Source organism: Atractosteus spatula, chromosome 8 (assembly GCF_055471065.1).
Source record: "Atractosteus spatula isolate fAtrSpa1 chromosome 8, fAtrSpa1.hap1, whole genome shotgun sequence".
Lineage (NCBI taxonomy): Eukaryota > Metazoa > Chordata > Actinopteri > Semionotiformes > Lepisosteidae > Atractosteus > Atractosteus spatula.
In genome coordinates this window covers 56,359,953-56,381,442 of record NC_142713.1, presented here as the reverse complement: position 1 = coordinate 56,381,442, position 21,490 = coordinate 56,359,953, and the positions used below count along the sequence as shown (strand labels likewise).

General features: G+C 39.8%; 1 protein-coding gene across 4 annotated transcripts in view; it reads right to left on the bottom strand.

Annotated features, from left to right (window-relative positions):
* Positions 1-21,490, bottom strand: part of LOC148829881 (protein shisa-like-1a) — a 93,732-nt gene that overhangs the window by 51,539 nt on the left and 20,703 nt on the right. For 2 of the 4 annotated variants that reach the window (XM_088923427.1, XM_088923425.1), the window contains exon 2: positions 15,891-16,072. In XM_088923427.1, coding sequence (XP_088779553.1) covers positions 15,891-15,957 — 67 coding nt within the window. In that variant the 5' untranslated portion in view covers positions 15,958-16,072. The remainder of the gene's footprint in view (positions 1-15,890; positions 16,073-21,490) is intronic. The other 2 variants (XM_088923428.1, XM_088923426.1) reach the window with 1 other exon arrangement.

The window sequence follows — 21,490 nt, the reverse complement described above, 5'->3', positions numbered from 1 at the left end:
CACTTCATGATAACTGATGTGAGTGCAACAGGGCTGTAGTCATTTAGGCAGCTGACTCTGGGTTTCTTGGGAACAGGGACAATGGTGGTTTTTCTTAAAGCAGGAAGGAACTATAGACTGAGCTAGAGAGAGATTGAATATGTCTGTGAAGACATCTGCCAGCTGGTCTGCACATGCCTTCAGAACACAACCAGGGATAGCATCAGGGCCAGGAGCCTTGCGTGGATTGGTCTTTTTAAAAACTTTACACACATCTGCTCTGGATATGATCAGTGGGTTTCTGTCTTGGATTTCTGGAATCTTCCTGACTGGATCTGCATTACTGACCTCAAACCGAGCATAGAATGAATTTAGCTCATCAGGAAGAGAGGCAGACTGTTGTGCGATATAGCTGGGTTGCGTTTTGTAGTCTGTAATGGTGTGTATACCACTCCACATGGTCCGTGTGTTGCAGCCTTGATAATATGACTAATTTTACTCTGTAGTTGTATTTAGCTATTTTGATAGTTTTCCTGAGGTCGTATCTGGATGTTTTGTATTTATCCATATCGCCAGAATTGAAAGCAGCTGTCCTAGCTTTCAGTTTGGTGCGTATCTCGCCATTTACCCACAGTTTCTGATTTGGATATGTGCGAACAGTAATCCTGGGAACCACGTCTTCAATGCATTTACTGATGTAGCCAGTAACATAGTCCGTATACAGATTGATATTATTTTCGGCAGCTTCGCGGAAGATCTGCCAGTCAGTGGTAGGACTTATTCAACTACAACACTTTACAAATGTAATAGATTAGACCCTTTCACAGTTTTCACATTTTGGTGCTTGCTGCCACTTTGAAGTAGCAAATACCATTTGCAATATACACAACCTGTAACACAAATCCATCCATCCATTTTCTAACCACCGCTTCTTCCATTCAGGGTCGAGGGGAAAGCTAGAGCCTATCCTGGCAAGCAGCAGCCACAAGGCGGGATACACCCTGGACAGGATGCCAGTCCATCGCGGGGCACACACAAACGTGCACACACTCATACCAGAGCCAGTATATTTCTGGACTGTGGGAGGAAACCGGAGCAATTGGAGGGGACTCATGTGAACATACTAAATCCACTCGGATAGCACCCCAGATCTTTAATTGAACCCAGGGCCCTAGTGCTGTGAGGCAGCAATGCTAACCCCTGCGCCACCATACTGCCCAGTAACAGGAACAGTAAGATAAAATGGTCTTTCATCAATCTAACAGTGCATTTTGTAGTGGAGTGAAAGGGTTATAAATGACTCTCTAGCATAAAAAAAATCCCCTGAATTACCAGTTTTTCTGTTTAATGCTCATATTTTTTCAGCATTTCCCCACTATTGCCAGTGCAACCCATCACACTGAAGTAGTGCCTTGCATCCTCAGTGCAGGGCTGTCTATTGCAGCAATGCATACACCACCTTCTCCTGTCCCACTTTTCTTCTAAGAACACTTTTCATTTCCATTGTCTTTAAAAAATAACTCAGAATCACTCATGCATCTAAATACATTCCGCCATGAAAAATCTAATTTGACATACCAATTTGTATTTTTTCCTCTGATGATTTCCTATATCCCAGTCAGCATTTGCTCCCGCGGTCTCTCAATCTTTTTCTCATCAAAACACTATAAAGCGGTGTGGGCAGCTAATGTTAAAGGCTGGCTAAAGTAATCTGAGTGCTAATCGTAGTCAAAGTAAAAGCAATTAGTTGGTAACAGTTTATTGAACCCTGTCTCCCTTGAAATACTCTTAAAACTCAAAATGTACCAAAAGTCAAGTCATGATAAAGCTTTTTTTTTTGGTTTGAGCCACAGGAAAGTTAAAGGATCTGATGATGAGGCGGTGTGGGGGGACACAGTCAGGCACCACAGAAGCTAGAAGATAAATATCAGAACACTCATAGCTTTGTTTTAAGTTTAGAACAAAGTTTATTGAGTTTACAGAGTTTGTAGAGTAGCTGCAATAGCCAATAGAAATAAGATGATCATGCACTAAGGCAACCCTGTCTTTACACAAGAATCACACCATACACCATGAGATATTCAGGTACGAGATTTAGTTCTTATTTTTCTGAAAACTGGATGAATATGAGAGTTTTGCCGTCCTTCCAACATTGAACTTAGTATTTCACATGTTTTTAAGTGTAACCTACATGAGGTACAGTAACGTCCACATTAGAGATACAGTGGATCATGGAGCCAGAGCTTATTTCTGTAGTGTTAAACTGGGAATACTAGAGAGCACATGGCCCCCCCCCCCAGGATTATCCCAGACAGCTGGGAAGACTGGAGCAAGTGGGTTAAAGTACAGTACCAAGGTACATCAGCAGTGTCTACAGCAGGGATCTGAACCCACTTATCAGTTCCTGTATAAGACAAGAGACTTACCCACTATACTGTACTGCACCCCCCTTTCATCTTACATGGAGTAAAAGTTAATAGGATAGACGGGCATCAAACTTAGCACTGCTGTCCTATGGCTTTTGGGTCCAGGGTTTGACTCAGGACAGGCGGAGTTTGCATGTTCTCATCATGTTTGTGTGGAATTCTCTGGGTTCCCTAGTTTCCACTTCCCTGTAATTGTCCTAATTGTCCCTGTCTAAATTGTCCCTGTGAGAACTTGTGTGGACCCTGGGATGGACTGGTGTCCTGTCAATACACACCTTGTACCCCGTTAACAGGATAGGTTCCACTCTCCTTGACTTGACTAGGAATAGGCTGCCTTCTGGTGATGGATGAACTGACCTTTAATGTGGACCTTTAAAATATGTGAGATGCATTTCTTCAGATACAGTAAATAAGGACAGATAACAAGCACACAAACTTTGAAGTGCTTATACCTAGTCTATTACTTTGATTTTTTTATGAAACAAGATGATTCCATCTCCCAGGTATTGGCATTTCCCAAGAAATGTGGCAAATTCTAATTAATATTCATAAGCATAATACAATAAATAACTGTATTTATATATAATGTATGTGCATGTCAAGCTCACTAATTGAATTTGAAGAGAACACAAACTTGTCAGGGGTTAAGTTATGTACCAGGATAAGCTCCAATGGAGTGAAAAATTGAAATCGACCATATACAGTACTCATGAACAGAAAGGACATGACTCACGATGTCTCAGTTCTGAGCAAGGTCAGCACAGGATGTGGCCATAGACTCGTCCATTGCAAATTGCACATCAATGCAATGATTGTTAGAGCAAAACTAAAAACATAGAAAACAAGCAAATATATTCCTACTAAAATTTAAAAATAGATTTTTTAAATTTTGTTCATCAGGGCCTACCAGAAGAGATAGATACAGTAGATAGATACTTTATTGATCCCGTGAGGGAAATTGCAGTGCAACAGCAGCTTAACACACACAACACAGCCACAATGTAACGAATTATATAATAATAGTACAATACATACAATACAATACAAGAGTTACTCACAGTCCAGACGCACAAGAACAAACTAGAACAGAACAGTACACAGAAAATCATATCACACTCATATCACACATATGGATATAAATATAGATGTAACTGTAGATATAAATATAAATGTATTGCACAGGTCCCTGGCATATATTGCACAGAAAGTGGTTGTAAACGGGAAAAAGAAAAAGAAAAAGAAGAAGAAGAGAACAGATGTAGCAGTAGATGTGTAGATGCGTTTAATCCAGATACAGGTCACTGTCGATGTTGCCTCTGCCAAGACGCAAGGTGGATGCGTTGTACAGTCTTATGGCAGACGGCAAGAATGACCTCCTGTAGCGCTCCCTGTTGCACCGTGGATGAATCAGTCTATTGCTGTACGTGCTCTTCATTCCTGCAAGCCTGTCATAGAGGGGATGGGAGAAGTTGTCCATGATGGCCTCTAGTTTGGACATCATTCTCCTCTCAGCCACTACCTCCAAGGAGTCCAGGTCAGACCCAATGACAGAGCTTGCTCTCCTGATGAGCTTGTTCAGCCTTTTGGAATCTACTGCTCTAATCCCCGAGCCCCAGCACACCACTGCGTAGAAAATGGCACTCGCTACCACCGACTGATAGAACATGTGTAGCATCTTACTACACACATTGAAGGACCTGAGCCTCCTCAAGAAGTAGAGTCGGCTCTGTCCCTTCTTATAGATGGCCTCGGTGTTCTTAGACCATTCCAGTCTATCGTCGATGTGCACTCCCAGGTACTTGTACGAGTCCACCATCTCCACGCCACTCCCATGGATGTAGACAGGAGTAGGTTTGACCTTTTTCCTCCTGAAATCTACCACCAGTTCCTTTGTCTTTGTAACATTCAGTTCCAAGTGGTTTACCCCACACCACTCCACAAAGCTGCTGACCAGTCCTCTGTACTCCTCCTCCTGCTCACCCTTGATACATCCCACAATTGCAGAGTCATCTGAGAACTTCTGCAGGTGGCATGACTCTGAGTTGTACTTAAAGTCCGAAGTATAGAGGGTGAAGAGGAATGGAGAAAGAACTGTCCCTTGAGGTGCCCCTGTGTTACTCACTACCTGTTCAGACACACAGTTCTGAAGTCTCACAGACTGTGGTCTGCCTGTCAGGTAGTCAGTGATCCACGAGGTCGTGGAGGCATCGACTTGCATCTCTTCCAGCTTCCTCCTTAGAAGTAAGGGCTGGATGGTATTGAAGGCACTGGAGAAGTCGAAAAACATGATCCTTACAGTGTTGCCAGCCCTGTCCAGGTGTGAGTAGGCCCTTTGCAGCATGTAGATGATCGCATCCTCCACACCAACACTGGGCTGGTAGGCAAACTGTAGGGTGTCCAGTGATGAGCTGACCAGGGGTCTCAGGTGGGATAAGACCAGCCTTTCCAGTGTCTTCATGATGTGAGAAGTCAGTGCAACTGGTCTGTAGTCGTTGAGGACAGAGGGGCGCCCTTTCTTTGGTACCGGGACCAGGCATGATGTCTTCCAGAGCACCGGGACTCTTTCCAAGCGCAGGCTCAGGTTGAACAGTTGCTGGAGCACTCCGCTCAGCTGATCAGCACAGGCCCTCAGAACTCTGGGACAGATGTTATCTGGTCCTGCGGCCTTACCCTCGTGCAGCCTCTTCAGCTCCTTCTTCACCTGGTCAGTTGTGATGGTCAGCCTGGCCTGGGGGTTGGTGCTCATAGTGCTTTTAGTGCTGCAGGTGTTAATGGCGGAGGTGTTGGAGAGTGGCAGCTGTGGGGGATGGGTGGGTGAGTAGCCGTCGGGGGTTGTGGCTGTAGGCGGCCATGTTTGTGGGGGGATGGAGGAGGTATTGGGCAGTCGCAGCTGTGAAGGGTTAGGGAGCGTGTGGCTGTGGGGGGATGGGTGTTGCGCCACAGAGGACCCAGAATCAAACCTGTTAAAGAACTGGTTCAACTCGTTGGCCATCTCCAGGTTCCCCTCTGTTGCACCCCCAGCCTGTTTGAAGCCAGTGATCTCTCTCATACTGCTCCATACATCTCTCACCCTATTCCTTTGCAGCTTATCCTCTACCCTCCTCCTGTAGGCGTCCTTGCTCTCTCTTAACTTCTGCTTTAGCTCCCTCTGTACACGCTTGACCTCTTCCTTATCTCCCCTCCTAAAGGCTCTCTTCTTGTCATTCAGAAGAGCCTTCAGGTCGCTGGTAATCCAGGGTTTGTTATTGGAAAAGCAGTGTACGTCTTTGGTGGGGATGGTGTTGTCTACGCAGAAGTTAATATAGTCAGTGACACAGTCCACCATGCTGTCTATGTCGTCCCCATGTGGTTCGCACAGCACATCCCAGTCGGTGGCCTCCAAAGCACCACGAAGATCCTCCATAGCCTCCAGAGACCATCTCCTCACAGTCCTCATGGTCGCAGGTTGGCGCTGGACAATAGGCGTGTATATTGGTGTGAGCAAGACAAGGTTGTGATCTGATCTGCCAAGGGGGGGAAGGGCTGTGGAACTATATGCATCCTTAGCATTGGCATATAATAAGTCCAGTGTTTTGTTTTCTCTGGTCGGGCACTTAACAAACTGGTGGAAAGTAGGCAGAGTGGTGGAAATGGATACGTGGTTAAAGTCCCCTGAAATAGCTATAAAAGCGCTTGGGTGCTTTGTTTGTAGCCTGGCTGTGACTGTGTTTATGACGTCACACGCTACCTCTGCATTTGCCGTAGGTGGGATGTAAACAACAACAAAGATGGCGCATGTAAACTCCCGCGGCAGATAGTACGGACGCAGTCCTACGGCTACCAGTTCGATGTCCGGGTTGCAGACTCGCTCCTTAACATGAGTATGTCCAGGATTACACCATCTGTTGTTTACAAGCACCGCGAGCCCCCCTCCTTTCCTCTTACCGCTCTCGGTGTTTCTGTCCGCCCGCACCGTCTGAAAGCCGCCGATGGTAACATTCGAGTCCGGAATAAGTTCCTGCAGCCATGTCTCGGTGAAACACATGATACTGCATTCACGATACTCCCTCTGGCTTCTCACCAATGCTCCCAGTTCGTCCATCTTGTTCACTAAGGACCTCACATTTCCCATGATGATCGAAGGAAGGTAGGGTTTAAATCTCCTTCTCTTCGCCTTTCGCGTCGCACCAGCCCTACAGCCTCGGCTTCTCCTCCTCAGCTCCTCCGGCACCGATGGCTTCTCTCCAGTGGGTAGAGCCGGACGCGCTAGCGCGATCAGCTGGTCCCGCGTGTAGACAATGCTTCTGTGGCTATCGGCATTGCAACTCGATAGCCACAGAGGTCCAAGTATCAGAAAAAACAAGAAAACGTTTCTCAGCTTCCTAGTATCCATCATGTTGTGATCGCAAATCTAGTTGCCGGCAAAGGTATGAGGAAAAAACACTAACACACTAGCATTAACTAACTGAAAGAAACAAAAAGACAACAAATAGACACAGAGCTGCTGTAGCAGGCTGCCACTAACACGGCGCCATCTTGAATCTCTATTCTAAAAATGTAAAATGTAAAATGAAGAGTTGACACAAAAAAGGACCATATAGTGGTGCTTACAATTACAAATGTACAGTAGTAAATGATTGCTAGAAAAATGTAAAATGTGAGCAAACATTTATGGAGAAAAAAAACAATGAAAAAAAGGAAGAAGTGGTGATTAATTCCATCATAAGAAGCAGAAAGAATATTTCCCCTTCTTCTGATGCTCTGAATATAAATCTACATTTTAGGAGCTATTAGGTTAATTCAATACTGAAAGATAAAGAGAAAAAAGTTAAACAAAAACAGGTGTCTTCTGTGGTTCCTTCTTCGATGTGAAGAAAAAATATCTGAAGAATGCTCTAAAGCCAAAAAGGTTGTTTTTTTAATTGTCAGTGTGGCATTAAACTCCACATGTTTGTTTGTGGTTATCTGCAAACATACATTAGCTGGCATTATTCTATCCTCCAATGAAGCAGAGAACAGAAATATACTGGAAATGTCTGATTACTACAGTGTACATGCTAAAAACTAATTACACTGAGCTGTGTAAGACAGTGGGAAAGATTGCTGAGGATTGTATATCTGCAACATAGACAATAAAGGAAACCAAAGCAAAAACTAAAGAAAAAAATAGACTGAATGGTGAGATCACAGTCAGATACTAAGGGCTGATTGTCAAGAGAGCTGAAGACATTTATTAGAAATAATGCAAGGTACCATATGACAGTACCAGGACAGATCACACAACAGAGGTTTCAGGTTAAACCACAATTATGAATGAGGAATGAGGAACTAGAATTTCTACTGGGAAACATGAAACATCATCTATCACTTGAATAATGGGAAGGCAGCTGGAGTTTATGGCCTATTGATTAACAGTTTGAAGGAAGGAGATGAAGAGCTGTTGAAGACACTGTAGTTAGTTTAAGAACGTACAGAATGTGTTAACCAAAGAAAAATGCCAGGAGATTGGAAAAATCCTATGCAGTAGATACTACATTATTCTACAGATCACACAATTGGTTTTGGATTATTTTAAATACTGTAAGTACATTTACTTTAATAGAAGTGTACATCTTAAGTCATAATAAAAAGAGTAAGAAAATCAAATTTGAGAAAAAATGTCTATGAAGATTCAGTTCCAAGGCAACACATAAAAAATTAAAGATACTACTTTGGAAGGTAAACAGTTTGAAGATTAATGGGATTAATTATATAACTCAGGAAAATCTGCTGATGTAATTATAGTGCCCTTCAAATTTACTCATGTCCCTGATGAAAAAAGAAACTAAACATCAGTATGATATGAAATAACAGAAAGATGTACAGAATGTTTAGTGCTTAAAAAATATAATAATGTTTTACGTTAATAATATTGCACATAGCAACGTCATTTTTGTCATAAATAACTCAAGCTGAGAAAACACAAGGGTCACATTTATTGATACCCCTGTATTTAATATTTGCAAATCCTCCTCTGGCAGGCAATACACTGACTAGACACAGAAGAAACTATTTTGAACTTTAGGGTCCCTGAGATCTTTTGGTGTCTATTAGTGAACTGCCATCGTGTTCAATTGGATTGAGGTCTGGAGATTGAAAAGACCATTTGAGAACATTTAATTAGTGTGCAACAAACCAGTTAATTATCAATTTGTATTTATGCTTTGGAATATCGCCATGCTGGAATGTCCATTTTCAGCCAAGCTCGAACTTCTTTGTAAAGAAGAATGTGTTTGTCCAAAACGCCCTGGTACTGTATGTGTTGAAGTTCATGATTTCCCCTGTCTTAACAGCCATAACCATAATAGACATCCACATATTTTTCACAATGGGCATGAATGATTTCTCACTAAGGGTTTCACCACTTTTATTCCAAACATAAGGCAGATAAACATGTCTCAAAAGATCAATTTATAGATTTATCTGTTTTCATGATCATTTGCCTGCAGTCTTCAGAGAGCTGTCTGATGTAAACCACGGTGATGCATGCTACTACTGAATGCCTTGTTTACCTTCTTGTACATCCTGGGGGAACAGGAAACCTTTTGAGGCTTCTATACAATTTTGGAGGCTTTTATTTCTCTTCCAAAGAACAGAATGTTGTTGCAAATCTGTTCTTGTGGAATTTTATGCTTTATAATGTGATCCTCTTCTTTTCTGGACTTCAAATTGTGTACTGCTATTATAGGATGACTACAATATAGGATTTATTTGTGTGTGACATTATCTGTAACTGATTTTGCGACATAATGTTTTTTTATTCTTTTTTCATAGTGAATTAAAATTTGGAGGGCACTAATGCACAAAGAAAATGTAACATATTTTAAACATGGATCTGTAAGATATGAAGAAAAATACATATCAAAGATTCACGATACTTTTCAGTATGAAATGCAACATACTGTCAAAATAAAAATGTTACAAAGTTACTAAGAGTTATGACCTCCCAGAACACTAACATGCACACACAGGCCCTGGAAAAATCATTGTTCAAAGTTTCTTCTTACAGAGGAATAAGAGCCATCTGATTTGATGATTTCATCCATCCATTTCTTGAATTCAAATATGTCATTCGCATTCAACAACATGGAAGGATAAAGGGTTCCACACTCCCACAAAACTTTTGTATAAGGATGTTCCCCCTGCTCTCCACTGCTTGTGTTTTACCTGTGAAATTTCTCAAGAGTCACTGGCTTGACTTTTTTCGATACCTTTGAGGATTATGAAAATTTGAAACAGGTCACTTTGTCGTCTCTTTGGTAGAAGATTAAAAAGGATCAGTTCTTTTAGCCTTTCAATGTAGGCCTTTCTTAAGGTCTATGATGTTTCTTGTGCAGCAGCATCCAACTTTCTTCAGTTGTCTTACATTGATTTTGATTATAAGTCCAAAATTGTCCAACTCTCTTCAGTTGTCTCCCAAGACTCTTTCCTGGGACCCGTTCTGTTTATAACTGTTTGGTGTCTGCTTTCATTTTAATGGTGATAACATTCAGCTTTACATCTCTGTCTCATACAATCCTCTGTGCAACATCTCTGTCATGTGAAGCTGTCAAAGTTTGAAAAATTCATTGGAATTCAAGCCTGGTTGAGCTCAAATTTCCATTATTTAAATATGACAAAAACTGAGGTAATGTGCATAAATCCCATGGATGATACTTCTCATTGACTAAATTCCATACAACTTGGAAACCGTAGCTTTGGAAAAAGTACACCTTACTATGAAAACTGCGGAGTCGTTTGATCCTTAGCTCTGTTTTGATGCACCTTCATCAAAGCCATCTGTAAAATCTCTTACTTTAACCTCAGAAAAACTGCCCACATTCAGTCTTTTCTTGATTGCACTGCTGCAATAACCCTGCTTCATGCCTTCATCACATCTCAGCTGGATTACTGTAATAGCCTAATAGACAGTGGCCTCCCTACCTGTTCCCTAAAAAAAGTTCAGTTGGTACAAGACTCAGCTGCTTGACTAATACATTCAAGGCAAGTGCCCACATCACTCTAATTCAAACACATCTTCACTGGCTCTCTATTACCCAGCACATTCAGTTCAAAACTTTACTCTTAACTTTTACTGCACTACAATTTAAATCCCTACAATACTTAGCATCTCTTATTACTCCCTACCTACCAAGCAGGGTTTCATGTTCTGCTAAGACACACCTTTTAATAGTACTTTCCTATAGGTACAGACATGGTGTGTGCTTTCAGCTGCCCTGCTCCACAACTCTGGAACTCAATCCTAATTTGAGAAATGTTAATTCTTTTATAGCTTTTAGATCAGGAGTAAAACTTTATCTGTTTAGTCAGGATAAAAAGATTGGCTACAGCTAATCTTTAACAATCAATTTCCTTGCCAATTGTCCTGCAAAGTTAGAACTTTGTCAATATATCACTAAATAGTATTGATTCTTCACTGCATCATCACACTTCCACTGCCCCACTGGTTGATTCATGTCAAAAGCATCTCAACAGTCAGCACAATGGGTCACTAAGGCTTCTCCACACGTCGTCTTCCATCAGATTAGTCAAGGTCCATGCCCTGGTGAATAAAACACTTTAGCCCTCTCCCTCTCTCTCTCTCACCACCTCAGATGTTCTCTGGTCCACAGAAGATTATCTCTCAGCTGTCAACATTAAACTGTGAATAGACAATCATTCAGATCATTCTCGTGCAAACAGAAAGCCACGATCGTCTGTGCACAGGTGCTTTTTTCCAGGAATGTCTTGTTCTATAACTACTGCATCAGATGGGATGGGCAGATGAGGTAACTCACATGTATTTGGGCCTGTGTAGTGACCCTCTGCCTTCCAGTATTGGTCCTTTCCCACTGTGGGGCTGTTTTCTGGTTTCTGTGAACTAGGCTGCCAATAGTTGGAGCAGAGCAGGGCGACGTCTCAAATAGATTCCATTATGCTAATAGCAGCCAGAGGATAATTACTGATGCAGAACGTGATTTTATCTTTTACAGTTCTTGAGTTAATTACAATCTTGGCTTTCTGAATGCCCATTTAGAGGACATTCTTAATCGGTTCATTTTGGCAATTCACACCCAACTCAAATATCGAGCACCTGACATTTTGATGAAATCACATGACGGTACAAATCAGTCGAAAACACTGTCAGCATATTATTTGAAATGTAAATAACACTGTACTTGTGCCTACTGAGCTAAAGATGCAAAATGTAAACTGTTGAGTACTCGCTATTGCAGTAAACCTGAAAGAATTACAATTCCAGAGAATCTACAGAAATCTGAAGGGTGGTTTACCAAATATACCCTTTGCAAGGAAATCAAAGTAACCAGCTTCAGACTAATAGTCGTGAACAATTATATGCAAGGAAATCAAAATGACCAGCCTCAGACCAATAGTCATGAACAATTATATGCAAGGAAATCAAAGTGACCAACTTCAGTCATGAACAATTAAATGTATTTGAAGTACTTAAAATCATCAAAGGTAGATATACTGTATCTACTGTACTATATACTGTAGCGTTCTCGGGTTCACGTGGACAATACCTTTAGTACTGTATATAACATAGGAAAAATGACAATATACAATGCAATAAGTGTTGTCTTGAAAATTTAGTATGAATCTTTAGAGGTGAATGCTTTTTTGCCTTAAAAACAAGGTCTTTAACAAATGTGTCTCACATGCATCAATATATGCATTTTAAACTTGGAGTACAAGAGACACTGCTCCTAGAGAAACCACTGACAACCCCAAGAAGCTTGAAAAAGTGTATGCTCAAAAAAACAAAAGACAGAGAAAGAAACGAGTAAGTTATAATAACAGCACATGACAACACCATGAAAGTGAAAAGACCACAGAAAGGCTAAAAGAAAGAGTTCCATTCATCAGGGTCCATCAGTGCAGTTTAATCATTTGTAATCATATTTTGTCTGTTTTGTTTTGTTGCTGTTTTCTCCTAAAATTCATCTGGCATTTTCTGTTACTACAAAAAAGAAAGGTACTCACATGACTATAATACAGAACCAAACCTTGATAAACTCACAGCCAGGGCCAAAGCTTTCAGCTTTTGATTAATCAATGAATAATCAATTCTTATTTACGGTAACAACCCAAAGACACATCTATAAGCAGGACATTAACAAGAGCAATCTGAGTAAAGTAGCCTAATCATGTCACACATTTCTTTTGATCTGCGCATGATGTGTTAACCACACACCTGAACAAACCAACAGATTTAAGATTTTATAATCAGGTGGAAATTAGTTGATCAAATAAGCATGTGCTAATAATAATAATAAAAATTTGCAGCCCCCACCTGGATGATGTGGCAGCCAGAGTGTGCACAGTACATTCACCACACACCAGCTATCAGTGGGGAGGAGAACAGAGTGATGAAGCGAGTTCATAGATGAGGATTATTAGGAGGCCATGATTGGTAAAGGACAATGGGAAATTTGGCCAGGATGCCCTTACGCTTTTTGGGAAAAGCCCTGGGATTTTTAATGACCACAGAGACCCAGGACCTCGGTTATACAGTACATCTATCCGAAGGATGGCACCATTTTAAATTATAGTGTCCCCATACTGGGGCATAAGGATCACACAGACTGCAGGGTGTGTGCCCCTACTGGCCCCACTAACACCTACTTCAATCTTAGCTTTCCCAGGAGGTCTTTCATCCAGGTACTGGCCAGGCTCACACCTGCTGAGGTTCAATGGGTTGCCAGTTGTGAGTTGGCTTACATGTTTTGGTGCACATGATTCTACAGTACAGAATGTACAGTACCATTTTAATTGAAATGGTAGAACTACAGTAAGGGTGCACTTACTGTACTTTTCGTACACAGATATAGAATGATTATTTTAAATGCTGTATACAATGACAAAGTAGAATTATTGTGTGTTATTTGTCAAATGAGGTTAGTTTTATCTATAATTAGGACTTTATGAGGACTAGACGAAGGTCAAATATGTCTAAATACTGTCATAAAACCATAAAATCTTAAGGGGATACAGTATACCAACAGAATTTTTTCACTGCATTTTATATGTTAGCATCCACTGCTGTACAAAAGTTTTTACATTGTTCTACTCTTTATTTAAAAACATTTCTATGGCTATCTTGTTTCTAAAACAAAATTTAGCCATTTGTTTTAAGCTAACAATCATTACCTATAGCTCTATATTTAGTAGTACAAAAAGTAGTCTTGTTATTTTATGGATGGTTATAGAAAAACACTATTATGAGGTTAATAAATGATCAACACGTGATAATGAGTTAATTACATTTGATTGGTCAATGTGATAGATTAGCTACTACAATACTTCATAATGGCTGCTTGTGTTGTTGTGATCAGGTTTATAAAGGTTCTGATTGATATGAATTAAAGATTATCAAATGACAAGCTTGTTTCTTTTCACCCAAAGTAAATCAAAGATGTTATACAGTAACAGTGCAGAATGCTAGTGGAGGTTTTGAGTAAATTGCATATGCGTGTAACATACAGAGCCTAATAAAAGCATTCACTATTTTCAATGATGTCATATGCTGTTGAATTACTGTACTGAATTACTGTACAGTTAAGGTATACATAATTTTAAAATCAGTATTTTAGTGCTCAAACTGAAAATGGGTCAAATAAATTCAATATCACCATATCTACAAACACAAATAAAACTTAAAACGTGTTGATTGCATAAGAATTCACTACCCTGAATTAATATAATCAATTACAATCGTTAAGTCCTTTTTGGAAAAATTTCGATCAATTTTGCATAGTCAGGTGGTGCTATTTTTCTCCCATTCGTCTTTGCAAAAGCGCTCAGGCCCTTTTGCAAGCCACTCAATATAAATGGCGACGCCTGATTGTGTTAAAAACTATTGTCTGCCCTTGGTCACTGATTTAGTGACTAACCAGCCTTTTATATACTGCAATACCTGTTAGACCTGTTTTCTGCCAGGTCTAAGAAGAAGCAGGGATCCCATTATGGATTAACATGCACAGGCATAAACAATTCTTACTGTCAGAGGGTCTTTGAAGCTTAATGATGTGCTGAGAGAGCAATACGAATTGTAAGTTGCAAAACACCTGACCCTAAAACACATTCTTCGGTAATAAAGAATCAGTTCTGAGCTCAAAAGCGCATGGTGCAGTATCCACTCCTGAGTCCATTTAATTTATCTTCTGCGCACTTCGACACGTTCTCAGTCAGAAAACATAAAAGTCTCAGAGAGCAATTCGTGGTCTGTCCTTTCTTCTCCCCAACTGCGAGGGACAAAGAGATTGTCTACAACTTAAAAGGTGAAATAGAACAATGGAAAAAAAAACTGCTGATTTTGATTCCGTTTTAAAGTGCAGCCAATGAATTTATAAGGTCTTGTTGGTGATACAACCTATCTTCCCTGAGGCCTCATAATCTAATGGAGCACTACTTTATACTATAATGTGAGTGGACAGTCTGAAAGCTGTATCATGTATGGAAAACTGAAAAGTTTGACCTACAGTATTTGTCTATCTCACAAGGAGCATGTTTCTTAATTTTACCTGTCTTTCCACAGAAAGACTTCTTTCTATTGTTGTATTCATTGTGGTTCATGTACTATTAAAAGCTATTTCATTGCACTTGCTAAATTCCTACATATCAAGATTTTCTAACACTATAGGGGATTAAGGTGTATTATAGGTTTCACACAGATATTACAAATTGGAAAAAATCTGCGTTTTGTATGGTATCTTATTATTTCTGGATCAAAAATGGCTATGGATACATTTTGCGATGAGTATTATTCCAGACCTTGACCTTACGGATAGTCTGGAAATTCTCTCCAGAGTGCTTTGGTGAACTCACATTAAAAAAGCTGCAGTTCTGTGTAGAACTGGTCAGCAAAACTATTTAAAGATATTCCAAATTACTGAACAATTTACAGGGCACATCTTTATTGAAATAATGGTTAGTGCTTATCTTGGAGAGCCACGGTCCTAAAGCTTTAATACCTTCACGTCATCCAAGTGAAGATAATAGGAACAAGTAACCTTTACTTGCTCCTTTGCAGCCAACACATGCTGACACAGCTCCCTGCTGGAACCTCAATGCGAAGAGAACGTCAGCTTTAAATACACAGTTTTAAAGTAAATTGACTAAATAAGCAATTACAATTACAATTACATTTCTTAGCTGAAATGAGATCAGAAAACACAGTGTCACTCCAGGGCAGGGTCTGTGGGATTTTCCTTGCTCTTTGCAGGAAAAATAATATCAGCTGAACTTTTATTCTTTCCTCTCATGATCAGCAAACAGACCACTTCTAAGATTTACAACTTGTCATCAGTGGATTGACTAGCAGCCAGTGAGTGGACACATAGATTTTCATACAGTACTGTACATACCTCCCATCTTGCAGCAAATAGGTACTGTATAACCATGAAATTAATCTAAGGAGAAAATAGATAATTAAATTCAGTTGTTCACGTAAAGCAGATTACTTACCTGCTGTCGAGAGCAGAAGAAAAATCACTGCTAGGACATTGAAGGACTGCCGACTGGTAATAGTCATCTTCTTGTCCTCATGTATCTGTGGAAGAGGGAACCCGGGCTGCTTAGCTAAACTCAGGCACACGTCTGCTGTTCCTGCTTAAGCTCTTCATATTACCAGCTTTTCACTGCCCCATCTGCAAAATCACAACACCAACAAACGACAACTTATTCCTATATACTGTATCCACTATTTGCTGAGATCAAACAGTGATGCTGATAAGTGACAAGAAAGGGGCATTTCTGAAGTCCTTGATCAAAGGTCAACAAAAACACAACTGGACATACAGCACAGTAAGAATATAAAAAGCACATAAGAATATAAAAAGGGATTCAAAATGAGAGGAGATCATGTGGTCCTTCTATCTCATTTGGCAGCTAATATTTTATTGTCTGTTTTGGTGCTCCCTATTTTCTTTCCTTTCATCAAAATAAAATTTAAAGATCAGTGAGACAAAGCACCATGAATTCAAGGCCATTGTGGAAAATGATGCCTTTTGTTATGCGAAAAGAAAAGATCAAAGAAAATAATATGCATAGCCAAAGCAATTTCCCCCCCTCAAACAGCTAAAGTAAGAGTGTCTCAGCATAATATTGATCTTTAAAAACACTAATTACACCTCTTCAGGCGTAAAATTAAGTGAGAATCAAATTAGGTACCAGACTCAGGCATTTCCAACACTACTAAAAGCATTTCTTTTGAAATTTGTCTCATTAAGCACACTGTAAAGATTGCAATGACAGAAACTGTTCAGTGCTATGACTCTTTAATGGTAACCTTGCTCTGACAGCCTCCATTAAAGAGAGGGATTTTCCCTGTAGCTCAGCAACATTACCAGCAGCAAGAAAATGTAGAAACTCCATTACTGTGTTTGCTCTTCAGAGGAATCATACTATATACGTTCTGCTTTTGAACTGCAGGGGTCTCCGCTTGCAAAAATTCCCCTGATAAATATTTAATTTACTGGATACACGTTCAAGAGTATTGTAACCCTGTGGAAAAAAATCCAATCTGTGACTGGTTGACAAATTGTTATTTAACACTTAACACTCCGAATCAGGGCTTTTCTATTAATGGGGGGGGGGGGGGGGAAATAAAGCAACATTTTGTATATACAGTATACTGTAGATAAAAGAGTAGAAAACAAATCAAGTGATGTTAATGCTGTCTAAAGGAACTGAACCATTTTATTCTTAAAGAGAGACAACTACGAGGGGACATGACACAAGTATTCAAAATCCTCAAAGCCACTGAAAAAGCTTTCCTTGCAGATTTCTTCAGAATGAAAAGTGAACCATGTATCAGACGGCACAAGGAGAAACAATGTTTATACATATTTGAGTGAAGCCAAGAGGAGACACTTCTTCACCTAAAGAGTTGTAGGAGTATTAAAGGCTACCCATCCACATTGAATCTGATACTTAGGAAATGGCTGGATAAGAGCCTTGGATCAATTAAATCATTTTAATAAATACAAAATAAAGAAATAAAAACAATACAGTGGAGAAGAAGATATTTATAAGATAAAGGTACAGTACAAGTTGCTATATAACTTTTATTTCTTCTTAATATTTTAGAATTTTAGACACAAATCTAATTTTCCAGAAGGAATGTGCTATGTTATTGCCATGCTTTTCATTTTTCATGGAGATAAAGGCCTTCAGTATCTCAAGCACTACACTTTAACCGTGTTATCAAGATTGAATTTCCCAGACATTTAAGGTCACTTTGATTAAAAGCCTTGGCATTTTATCAGCCAACCAAACCCGCCCCCTCACTCCTGGATGTGAAAGTCTTCTGTTGTGCTCAAGAAAGCCCCCAGACAGAACAGCAGGAGCAGTTTAGAACCTGACAGAGCCAGTGAAATGCTTTGCTAGTCTTGCATTTCTCCTCACTTAAACTCACAAGCACTCTATGCTAAGTGTATGTTGTGGTTTTCTTTCTTCTGTGTTTGAATGACTACATCTTTGTGAAAATGAAAACCTGAAATCAAACAAATCCTGCTTCTAAAATACTGCATCTGCAACCTCATCAAATTGTCAAGTGTATGTAAATGGTAACTCATAGTTTTCAAGAGAGTAGATAATCTCAGCAGGTTTACATAATGAAGACACATTGAATTTAACCAAGCCTTTTATTTAAGATAAAATCAACTAGAGTGCAAATAAAATGTACTAAATAATTGCACTTAATTTCACTCGGGTAGAAATGATATGTTCAGGCATTTTTTGCGTATCACTATTTTGAAAAATCAGTCAAATAGAAACCACAAAGCTACTCAGTAACAAATTGCAGTTTTTGATTAGACAATAGTTGACCTTATATAGTACGATTGTAGCAATACAGAATTGTATGACTGGCACTCGTATTAGAATGGTATAGTGGTGTGATGAATAGTACTGCTACCTCACAACTCTTGAGCCCCTGGGTTCAATTCCAGATTGCGTCACCTTTTGTATGGAGCTTTGAAGGTCTCACTGTGTTCATGTGGGCTTTTTCCAGGTGCCCTGGCTTCCTCCCAGCTTCCAAAGATATGTTGACCAGGTATATTGATGTCTCTGTTTGTCCATGTCTGTCCTGTGATACACTGATATCCTACAGTATCTAAGATGTCATTCATTGCCATATTTTGCCCTGTGATTCCAGGTTAGACCCTGACAGGGAAAAATAGGCTTTCTGATGATAGATGATCATTATTAATTGCATGGTTGTATATCTTAAATTTGCTTTCTCTTTGTAATTCTGACTTACTTAATAACATTGAATCAATAAAAAAAACCCAATATAATTCAAGAGATTGATACTATATGCATGAGGTACTATCAGAAATTAAGAAACTATACTATACTATACTTCTATACTCTTGGGCTCCTTTTCTTTTTTGGCAGCAACCAAATGAATTTGAGCTGCTCCGGCGGCAGTCAATGTTCTCTTCATTTCTGACAATTACTGTAGCAGCTTTTCTGACTCAGCATATTCTTTGCAAACAAAAACAAGAAGTTACAAAGGAGAGTGTCCAAATAGCCTACCGTGCTTGTTCAATGGCTTCTTGATGAAAAGAAAACACAGAGTGATTTCTGGAAAGATCCAAGTACACTAAAATCTGCAGCATAATGCAGTCCCTATAGCAAAGCAGATATGCTGCCAGACTCTAAGAAACCCACAGAGAAGAACCCGCAGGAACTCCACAGAAAAAACAAGGGGTACCTGAGGACATCCTGCAGGCTATTTGCATGTAATCTGTAACAGTTTTGGAACCACAGTGCTGCAGCAATTTGTTTGCATGGATTATTAAAAATACTTTTTTCTCCATACCCGATGATCTCCAGTTGAAGTTTTTTTCCCTCTTGTCTATCTACTGTAGGTAGAGGTCATTTTTCAGGGCTGGCCTACTGACCTTTCCTCACAGACAAGCCATTAGAAGCTGGTTGTGAATGAATTTTACGACCCGTCAGAATGATGAGGATCTCAGTCACAACTCCACTGAGCTGATACTTAAGTGAGTCAGCAGAGAGAACTGGTGTTGTAAATGTGAGGACAGAGCCCCAGCTTGTCCAGTAAACTGCTACTTCATCAGGATTACATTTTTCAGGGAGATTTGTGCTGTTAGCTCTCACCTGACAAAGGAAATCAATAAGGGTCTCGTTAAAGCACCATCTGTCTTCCCTCCTAAAGAATGTGACTGGGAATACAATCAAAACAGAAATCCTAAAAGGAAGTATACAGTAACTATGACTTTTTTGTTTTGTGTATATGAATTCTCAACTCCACTGAACAATATTTGGCTGTTTGTTCCATATGTTTGTTTGCTTCAATCTACAGTAACTGTCCATTATAACTCATCACTTAGTTTGTTACTGTTCTTGTTTGGCAGTGAATGCTGTATAATAAAAGCTGTAAATTTGATTAGCTCTCACCCACAAAAGGAGAAGATTCATTAAGACATGTATCAGACCTGGTTTACTTCAGTAAAAAAAATACAGACACTTGCTTTAAAGTAATTATCCTCAACCCTAGTCCTGGTAAACCCCTTTGTTTCATATGTGGTACAGTACATTAAAATGGCAGTTTACCCAGATATTAACTTCGAAGGTTATGTTTTTCAAGTATGATTACCCATTTTTTAGAAACTAAAAACAAATGTATTATGTAGGTCTGGCAATGGGCTGAAATGAATCCCTTGGCAATGGGAGTTATATCTACTGTGGTGTGGCCCCTCTATGCTGTCTGGGCTTTATGCTGTGTGTCTGGGCCTTTCAGAACAATGAGGGGTTTAGCAACTACAGAAGAGGCTTCAAAACTATTACAAATTGACAGTGCCACATGCTTAATAAAAGATACTTCACTGGAAAGATACACACTGTTTGAGCAACAAAGCTCCGTGGAAGCTATCAATCACACAAAGAGTTTGCAGAGATCTTCTAATGACACCCTCTGAAAGCTTTCTAGGCAGTTGAATTTATTTGGGGTCATTTATAGTGGTTTTTAATCACTTGTCTCACTATCCTGAAATGTCGCATGTCTGAGCTTGCTCACTACCTTGATGAAAGAAAATGCCAGAAGAAAGGGTCGACAACAATGGAAGCGACAATCCGCACGTGTGCTGCTGTTCCACTTTAATTAGCGCTTCGGTATGAAAAGACCCCTCGCTGCCAATCACTGGCTCTGCCTGTCAGTGCCTGTGCTTTGAACAGACGGCAGATGCTTTGAGCTGCAGACATGGTCGAAATCACTGGTTCCAAAGGGAAGAAAATGAACCCCTCCTGCTTAGTGTAGAAACCACAACCATCTTGCTTTGGCGGTTAGAAACTCCTCCACTCACTTTCCAAATTTCCCATGATTTTTGGAGCTTCCCAGGCCAAGTCAGTCAGTCTACTCTGTTATATAGGAAGGTTGTAAATTCCTTCAATTGCCTGGTAGAAGAACAAATTGTATTTGTTCACAAAATTTGTGAGAAATTCAAAGGTCACTCTGATCGAGGGTTATTTAATATCTTAATTAACTTAATAACCATCCTGTAGGCATAATGGCCTGGGAGAAAAACTCCATGCATAAGAAACGTATTAGAAAACATACATCCATCTAGAAAGTATATAACAAAGAACATAAAAACAAATTAGACGTGTATTTCAGACCATGGTCAGAATAAGCTCAACGCCCACCTCTTCTGCCATTTACAATATCTCTTACACTGTAGAAAATCAGAGGATGGAGAATTTGAAATCACTGTTTACTGAGCTGAGTCTTCAAATGCCCTAAAGAAATCCGATTATAAATAAGGAAATATCCTACTTTTTTTCTAAACTTTAGGTGGAAAAACAAACAAATGAGCAGTCCTCCTGAAGGAGCACTAATGAAAGGAGTCTAGCTCATCTGAAATAGCACTGGGAAAAGCAAGGTGATATGTTTAATGGCAGTGAATATGGGCACCTAACCTGAGACCTCCTGTTGGCCAGATTACAAATCAACAAGTTCTGGCAGGCGGGGGATCCACTGCTACATCTCAAAAACTGCACAAAGTCTACAAAAAGGAAAATTGTTTTTCATTATCCTC